Genomic DNA, 8890 nt, shown 5'->3' with positions numbered 1-8890 from the left:
AAATTACAATAAAAATACTAATAACTTTGAAAACAGGTAAATTCACCACAATTTAAGCTGAATGTTCAAGCCACTGGGCACATCATCTATTTCTAAACTCTAATGTTTTCAGCGTTAACTATGAGCACAGCCACCGCGAGCTCAGACCCTATTGGGAGCTGCTGCACCAGGCGCGGGCTCCTCTGGAGCTAAAAATTCCCCCAAAAAACCCCAGAACACCCGGACCCGCTGGGACGGAGCCTCCCGCCGGGCCCAAACGCGGGCGCCCCCATGGGGAAGGTTTTAAAGGGGACACCGCGCTGCTCGCCCCCCACATACCCCCGCGCGTTGCCGGTCGCCTTGGCAACGAGGGGCGGAGCGGCGCGCCGCGCCGCCCGCCCGGAAACGAGCGCCGGGGCGGCGGGTTCCCCCCGCCCGCGGTGCCGGCGCGGCGGGGCGGGCAGGCGGCGGGCCCCGGTGCCGTCCCCGGGGAGGAGCCGCCGCGGCCACCAAACTCCCCCGGGTCCCCGGGCTGCCGCCGCGGCCATGGAGGCCTTCGTGGACTTCACTAACCGCAGCCAGGGCCGCGACCAGCTCTTCCGGTGAGCGCGGGGTCCTCCCTCTATCCCCTCCGCTCCTGCCGCCCCTTCGGGGCCGCCCGTGCGGCGGCCGCGGAGGCTCCGCAGCGGCCGGCTCGGGACCCCCTTGGCCGGGACGCGCCGCCCGCGGGGCCGCCCCGACCCCGCTGTGTCCCCCGGGCGCCCCGCGCTCCTCGCCCGGCTCCTGCGTGTCCCGGGGCCCGCCGAGGTGCCCGGCCCCGCTCGCGCTGCTCCGTGTTGCCCATGTTGCACCTGTGAACCGTTTTCCTCATTTTTTTTTCCATTCCAGAGCCACTCAGTACTCATGCATGCTGCTTAGCTATTTGTTAGAGCATAAGGCTGATAAGGAGAAGCTGGTAATGAAACTCAAGCAGTTGGAGTCTAGCATGAGCTCTGGCCGTAAAAGTAAGTACCCATGTCAGGGGGGACAGCTCTTCCTCACCTGTTTCTTCCATCTCAATAACCACTAAACCCGTGTTTGGGGTACTCAGCTTGCCTGGAGCTATTTCACATGCTCCCTGAATGGCCAACAGACCTTTCTCCTGCGCTGGCTTCTCCAAATAGGTACGGCCATCTAGGCATTTTTCACCTCTTTAGCCTCCTGCCTGATGAGACAATATGAAAATATCGCTGGAAGAACCAGAGAAGCAAGTTAACAGTCAGTTCTTGCTGCAGAAACCAAAGTTCTCATTTCTGAGGAAGGGCAGAGCGGAGGGTTGTGATGCCAGGCTGGCTTATTGCAGCTTGCGAGACCTTCTGACCAATGCGTTGATGTAGTCTAACGTTAAGGACTGTCAGTCCAAGAAAATCACCTCAGAGGGACCCCCCTTCCATATGGGTTTTTATAGCTTACTTTACATATTAATTTTCTTCAGCACTTATATTCTACCAAATTAGGTACTCTTTTGTACTTTTCTTATGATCTGGCCATACTATTCCACTCTCTGTCACAACTGCATCCATTATTGTTATGTTGTTGCTACAATTATACTGCATGCTCTCGGATTAATCTTACACTGCCTATCAATTAATCATTTCTAACACAATTCTAGTATATAAGGCATATATTCTAATTTAATATGTTACCTTGCATTTGCTTTATTATTCTAATTAACTGCGGCGTGTGATAGTTTCTTGCTGTATTATCACCATGCGGGTAATTTTCTTGCTTATGATAAAGAAATCTCTAACGGACTTCAGGTCTAAATTCAGGCCTGAAAATGTAATGTAATTGTAACTACATTAAATGTGATACTGCTACATTTGTCATTGTTACAATGCAGCAGCTTATGAAACGTAACTCATCTGATGCTGTATTAACATTCATGGAGTGAAATCCAAACAGCACAGAGGATGAAATCAAGCTTGTTATATAGTATACAACATATACATCTATATAAATAGGTATAAAATGAATTATGCTGTTCTTGCTTGCAGAGAACTGTATGTACCTCTGAAAAATTAATGAGTGAGGAAAGACTCACTTTGATCTGCAAGTGAATGAATAATCAGCCTTGAGAGAAGCCTAGAAATGTTTGTGTCACTCTCTTGCTGGCACTGCCTTGTTCGGGGCAGTTGGTCATGGCAGAGTGACAAAAGGTTGCAGGACCTGCTATTGAGAGTTGTCTGTAGGTCATGGGCTGCTGAGATATTTGCATCCCTTCCCTTACAAAAACTAGTTTCTCACATTGTGAGCTCACAATTTTCCCAAAGAGAAGACACTTACTTAAATTTACAAATTCCCAAAGACTGACAAGTTCTTGGGAAGTGTATGTGGGCAGTGATGTGCAGAGTCCTCCTACGTAGGGCTGTGTCTCTGTGCGTGGTACAGGGCAGGTCATTCTAACATCTGTGGGGTTTCTTGCAGTGTTCAGACTGGGTAATATGGTGCACGCCATGGTGGCAGCCCGGAGAACCGCGCAGTTGCCAGATGTGGTTCCTCGCTTCTGCCTTACCACTTCCAACGTGACCCGGGCCCTGTACTTCGTCTGCGACGGAGTCCTGTGGCTCAGGAGTGTTGGTCTCCAGCCCGACGCCGATAAGCAGAAGTGGCACAATTGGGCTACCAAGTTTTACTACTTTTCACTGCTGATGAATCTCGCCAGAGACTGGTATGAGATCTACTGGAGGTTGGAGGAAGCGATCCTGAAAAAAAGGATGAAAGAAAATTCTTCCTGGGACAAAGAAGATCAGGAACTCAACTGCTGGAAAGCTGACAGCTTACCATCTTTTCTCCTCCTGCTGTTTCAGATATTGAAAAGACATCCTCCTTTGCTGCTAGATATGGTGAAGAACCTGTGTGATCTCTCTGGTCCTTTGGATACACTAGGAATCTACAAGACCAATTCAGGAGTGATTGGTTTTTGTGGCCTCGTCTCCTCTCTGGTGGGGATTCTCACGCTAGCAAGCCCACACCTGAAACTGAAACAGTGACATAAAAGGAGCCACGTAGTGTGCAATGAGCCAATAACTTTGATTCACTGTCAGATTTTATTCCCATATAGCACTTTAAAATGAAGGTATCTCACAGTACTCTCAAGATGAGGCTTGCCCTCTGAATAAGTGAATTCTACCCTATATCTTTGCAGATGAGTTGGGTGCTGTGACGCACTCCATGAGGGAGTGGAATTGGGAGAAAACAGAATAATATTTTGCAATCAGAAACAGGCCTTGGAACATGGCCACTAGAGGATTATAGCTGCTGGATAAGGAAATATTAATGTTCCCATATTTTAATGTAGGGTCATGAAATAGCAGCACTGAAAACCCTAATGGGTTTATGACTCACAACTAATCCTGTTTACACTGGAAAGGTAGAATTCACCAATCAAAGGTGCCTACAATCAAATTTCTTAGGGTGCTCAGGCAAGTTAGGAACTGTGATTAAAATGTCTTAAATAATATGTGAGTACACTGGTTTGGACTGATAGATTCTGTCATCTGTAGGCAGTGGTTTGAATCCGCTGTGATTGGAACCAAAATGTTGTTAAACCTTTCAGTTATCCCTGTGTGACACGCATTGGTGGTACTGGATCCATAGTCCAGCGAGTGCCAGTTTGTGCCTCAGGAAACCAGCACCTTCTTTTCCTTTGCAAATGTGGACTAAGGACTCTGAATTCTCCAGCAGGCCATGAATGAGGGCATTGCTGAAGGACAGTGTATGGGAGAAACTTGTCTCAGTTTTGATAATACTATGATTTGCAGGGTTTCTACAGTTGTGGATCTGGAACCACTCACTAGCACTGAATTTCCCATTATACACACAGCTTAGCTTCCAACCCCAGGCATTCCAAGTGCAGCTCATTTCCATTAATCACACTGTAGTAAATAACCTGGCTTGTTTTCATTTTACTTGAGAAATTCCAGTATAATTAGGAGCTTTGGAACCTGCAGTTAAGGAGAGAAGGCTGCCTCAAAGTTTGTTGAGTTGGAAGGACTGCAAGGCCATGTTTCCAGTTGTGTAAGTTCCTAGAAGGAAGGGAATGGAATTAGACTTGAGACTATCAGAGCCCTCTATGAGAAGAGAAGCTTATTCTCTGGATTTGGGCATTCATGTTTCAGGTATTACTATGTGATCTTCTCTATCTTCCTCTATCGTGGCCACAAGACTCCTTGTGTGTGTGCTCACTGTTCGAATGGGTTCTACCATTTATAAAAGCCTCAGGTCTGCCCTACAACTGTGCTTTTACTCATCACTTACCAATCTGGGGATGATTGCCTGGCCGTTTGGTCTAGGTTATAGGAGAAATGCTGTGTCCTGCTGTCTAACAGTTGCATGACATGCAGTCCTTGTTTTCCTAACTTCACTTAGTTCCAACAGCAACTGAAAAAAATCTGATCATGTAGGAGCCAAATTATCACTTTTCTTCATCAGAGCTAGGTCAGTGTGTTCTGCTGCTTTCTGATCCAAGGACTCCTTTTTTTAATTTACCAAGGGATGTGATCAGAAATTACTCTAACCAAGACCAAGGTGCTTTCTTGTTACTTCTGACTCTGTCTGTAAGCAGAAATTAAAAGATGCCACTCTTTCATCAAAAGGAGACCATAGTATTACAGTGCTGTAGTTTACCTTAAATCACTGTGGTCATGCTTGGAATTATTTTGAATCTGAAGGGTTAGCCAACCAGCCAAGTGTTTGAAAGAAGAGCTTGCTGGGCAGGATAATTAAGTGTGCCTGAAAACCAAATGCGGCCCACAGGAGCTCCTCTTTTTAATAGGGAAATGAGCTCCACTAAAAGCAGAGTGTGCTGCCAGTTCGGACTGGAGCGTTATGTGATGGGCTATGCTGCCTTCAAGGGCTTCCTCTCCTTTTTAAAAGTAGATTGTTGGTGTTGTTGTTGTTGTTGTTCTTTACTCCATTTGCCTTTGAGCTCCTGGCACTGTGCGGACCATCCATCCCTTCCTCGGCCAGAGTTTGATCATGAGCCCAGTGTGCAGTAGCTGCTGTGAAGGGGCAAGAGGAGCCTTGGTGATCTAGCAATGGAGGCTTGGCCACCCTCTGTCTGCAGAATTTCACCTTCTTGCAGAAAACTGCATTATGAATTCTTTACAGGGGAGCGCTCACATACAGAATATGTCATTGGTTTGCCAAATGATCTTTTTTATTATTATTTTCCTTTGTTGCTTGTAGATAAAGGGAAATGGATTAAAAGACTGAGGTGGCCCCTGGCTAGATACCCTCCCTACTGTGCAGGAAGAAGTGTGCTGTGTTCCCTGCTGTTGGGCAAACACAGTGCAAGCCCTGAGCCAGCCTTTGATATTTCTATGGTAGAGACTGGAGTGGACCTGACCTTAGAGTTGGGCCAGTGAATTTTCAGCCATTTTTCATTACACAGGTTGGAACATACAAGAGTAGCTCTTTTTTACTGGGTGTTAGACACTAATAATCGTGTTTCTGCTCCACAGCTGGAGGCTGTCGATTTAATGTACCTTAATGTTATGTGACTGAAGCAATAGAATCGCAATCAAAAGGAGAGAATCCTTTCAGTGCCTTTTCTTTGTATCTCCCTCTAATACAACAGTTGTGATAACCATGGCTGTTTGAGTACATGCAATAAACTCATATGAGTATGGCACTGTGTCTGTGTGTGACTTAAGCGGGCATGGAAAAGAGATGGCAAAAGTGGAATCCTCCTTACATCTCTGAATTTTATGAAGGATGATGTTGCTAAAGAGACATTGCCTCTATTCACACTGGGTTATAGAGCTTTCCTTTCACAGCAGCCAGGTCTCAGTTCTGTTACAAAAACACTGGGAGTGTGTTATGTGAGTACCTGGTAACATTGCATGTGAAATGCACTGAAGGAAAGAGACATTTTGAGCATTGCCATGAGCTGCCCTTGGGTGCAAGCAAGGAGAGCTGGAGCCCTCTGCCCAGCACAAGCAAAGCCACCCTGAAATGCACCTGCGTTGTAAACCTGTCTTGTAAACAGCCTTTTGCTTCCATGAGTCTCACTATTGGAGGGTGAATCACTAACACTGATTAACAATGACTGTCTGTTATGTCAAGGATTGAAGGATAACGTCCCCAGTGGGAAGGGGTGTGATGGAACGGGGATAACCATCAAAACTGGCTCTTGCTGGTAGCTTACTGCTAACTTCCATCCCTTGCAGCAACAGTTTTGAGAGCCAGGGAACTCTTAAAATGGCTTTTCCTGAAAAATATGTAAAGCACTGTGTTCAGTGACAATTAGCAAGAATTTCTCCTTCTGAATTACTGGTCTCATGTACATTGTGTAATAGGAACAATAAACATGTGAGACATACAAGGTAATCCTTGTACTCTACTTACAGACAAGGCCTGTAATACTATTACTGTACGTGGCATAATTTTTAAAGAAATATGTGTAGATTTCAGGACTCACAGGTGAGCAGCAGGAACAGTCAAAGCTCTGAAAACCAGTGTCTCTGAGAGGAATCCAGCGAACCAGCTTTGCAGAGGAAAGGTGACTGAGGGAAGGTGAGTGAAAGGTTGTCTGCAAGAGGAAGATAATAAATTGATCTCTAAATCCATCCATGGGGCAATAGTTATATTGCATCAAAGCACAATTAAATTACACAGGAGATATTTTTTTTGAGGTGTAAGTAAATGGAATCATTAAATGGATTGTCTAGAAAGGCAGTGCTTAAAAAGAAACTGGGCAGACACTTACTAGCAGTGCTTGGAGGTGCTGATCCTGCCATAGGGCGTGAGAATGCAGTAGCCTCCCCAGGCACCTTCCAGACCTACATGTAAGGCTATTTTGCATGTTTTGGGGCATCTGGCTGGTCCCTTCACCATAGCATGTTAGTGGGCATAGAGCAGACTGCCGAGGGAAGCATGTAAAAGTTGGGCTCCCCTTCCCATCGCTGATGCAGGGAGCTCTGGATCTCGCCTGCAGGGACGCAGGGCTCCGGGGAGCGCAGTGGGCAGCAGAGCTGGCTCGATACCTTTGCACTGCAGTGCGGGGCTGGCAAGGCCTTTGCCCCCAGGAAGGGGAGGGTTGAGCCGAGGTTAGTAAGGCAAAGGCTATGCTGGCTGTTAATTCCAACTAAGCTAAGGCAGAGAAAGTGAGATAAATGGCATTTTTGCCGAGGCCAGCAAAGCTGGCACAAGCTTCAGCGTAAAAAGAGCCCGTGGTGAACTTCTGAGCGGGCTGCTGCCCTTTGTCCCGCTGTCTGCAGAGCGGTGACTCATGCTCCATGGAGCAGGGACGGTCGCTGCTTTTCCCCTACCTGGCAGTGTGTCCCTCTATGGGACCAGCCCAGCTCGCTGTCCTGCGAGTTCTGCGGAGCTGCAAACCATCTCCGAAGGCTGGAGGGAAGGAGATAGTTTCCTCCCTTGCATGGCTTTCCTACCCCATGGGGAGGCCAGGAGCAGGAAGCCCATGTGCTGTGAGTGCCACCGCGTTACCCTCCTGGGGTGTTCAGGGGCTGTGTCCTGCCTGCTCCTTCCCTGAGGCCCAATGTGGGCAGCCCAACACCAAGGTCTCCCTTACTCGTGCTGTGCTGAGCACCTGGGGACACTCAGAAGTCTTGTGCCAAGAGGCAACACGACTGCTACCTGCATCTCTCATCTTTGCAGATCCCTTTGGGTTATTTCTTTGTCCTTTGGCTCTGCTCTTTCCAGCATGCTGTCCAAGTCATATCAGCGCAGCTCTTCCCTAGTGGAGTAAAAGTGGCCTTGATCTCTTTAGTCGATAACCATGCACATCACAACTCAAACTAGTTTTCTGTTTCTTTTCAGTCAATAGGACACGCTGTTTTGCAATGTGTGACGTCACTCAGCAGGTGCCCTTGCAGCAAAGAAGGCTAAGGAGCAGCATTAGCAAGAGCACAGCCAGCGGGTCAAGGGTGGTGATTCATCCTCTCTGCGCTGCACTTGTGAGGCCACATACAGAGCACTGGGTCCTGTTTTGTCCCCCTTCGCACCCCAGTAAAGATGTTGACAATCTAGGGAGAGTCCAGCAGAAGATTATTAGGGGGAAAATGTTCAGGGGTATGGAGCATCTGTCATACAAGCACAGGCTGGATCACAAACTTTTCTCAGAGGTAGAAGAGAGTCAAGGTGGTGGGCACAATTTGCGATAGAGCAACGTCCAGTTGGACACAAAGGAAAAAATCCTTTAACATGAATGTGGCTTAGCAGCAAACTAGGTCCTGGAAAGATGAGGATCTCCCCAATACTCAGCTAACAGCCTCCTTGCCAAAATCATCAGTGGATTTTTTTAGACTGGTCTGAGAACCCCTTTTTATCACCTCTTGCATGACCTTGTTTATAGTTGGCAATGCTTGGAAATCCTCATTTTTGCAGGTGTGTCCATGCAAGCCTGGCAAGGATCAAGCCGTTGAAGAGGTGAGACAACAGCCAAGTGCATGGTCTCAATGTCCCAGTGTCTTTCCTATAAGTTTGTCTCCTGTTCCTTGTGGATAAACTCTTCTGGGTAGGAACTACGTTCTTTTTCTGTGTTGCATTTACTAGTGCAACATGTCCATGCTCCGTTACTGGAGATTGTAGGTGCTAGGGAAATCCAGAAAGGCTGTTATCTCTTCTGCACCCATTTGCACTGCTATCTAGACTCAGATCTGTGGGGAAAACTGCTGCTGTCTGAATGCTTTTGCCTCCGTCTGCCTGCTCATTGCTCATGTTCTGTTGCTTGTGAGATGAGGTCCAAGGATAACTTCTCTTCCTGTTACTTGGTGGAGTGGCATTACACTCAAATACCTCCCAGTTATGTCTCAGCTTCTGGGCTCCCCCGCGAGCGGGACAAAGGGGATTTTTTGCAGTTGGCTGTTCTGAAGCAGCCCGGCTCCGGGGGGCTGTTTGCCCAGTT

At 47.6% G+C, this 8890-nt stretch overlaps 1 protein-coding gene across 1 annotated transcript; it reads left to right on the top strand.

Moving 5' to 3' along the window:
- Positions 1-855: 855 nt before the first annotated feature.
- On the top strand, positions 856-3652 carry PEX11A (peroxisomal biogenesis factor 11 alpha). Its single transcript, XM_010212504.2, has 2 exons — positions 856-983; positions 2446-3652. The coding sequence occupies exons 1-2, from the start codon at positions 887-889 to the stop codon at positions 3009-3011; spliced, it is 663 nt and encodes a 220-aa protein (XP_010210806.2). The 5' UTR covers positions 856-886; the 3' UTR covers positions 3012-3652.
- Positions 3653-8890: the final 5238 nt, after the last annotated feature.

This window comes from Tinamus guttatus, unplaced genomic scaffold, assembly GCF_059628265.1.
Source record: "Tinamus guttatus ecotype Peru unplaced genomic scaffold, ASM5962826v1 Tinamus_guttatus_pri_ptg000004l, whole genome shotgun sequence".
Lineage (NCBI taxonomy): Eukaryota > Metazoa > Chordata > Aves > Tinamiformes > Tinamidae > Tinamus > Tinamus guttatus.
Note: the sequence above shows the minus strand (reverse complement) of the source record. Positions and strands in the feature narration are given on the sequence as shown.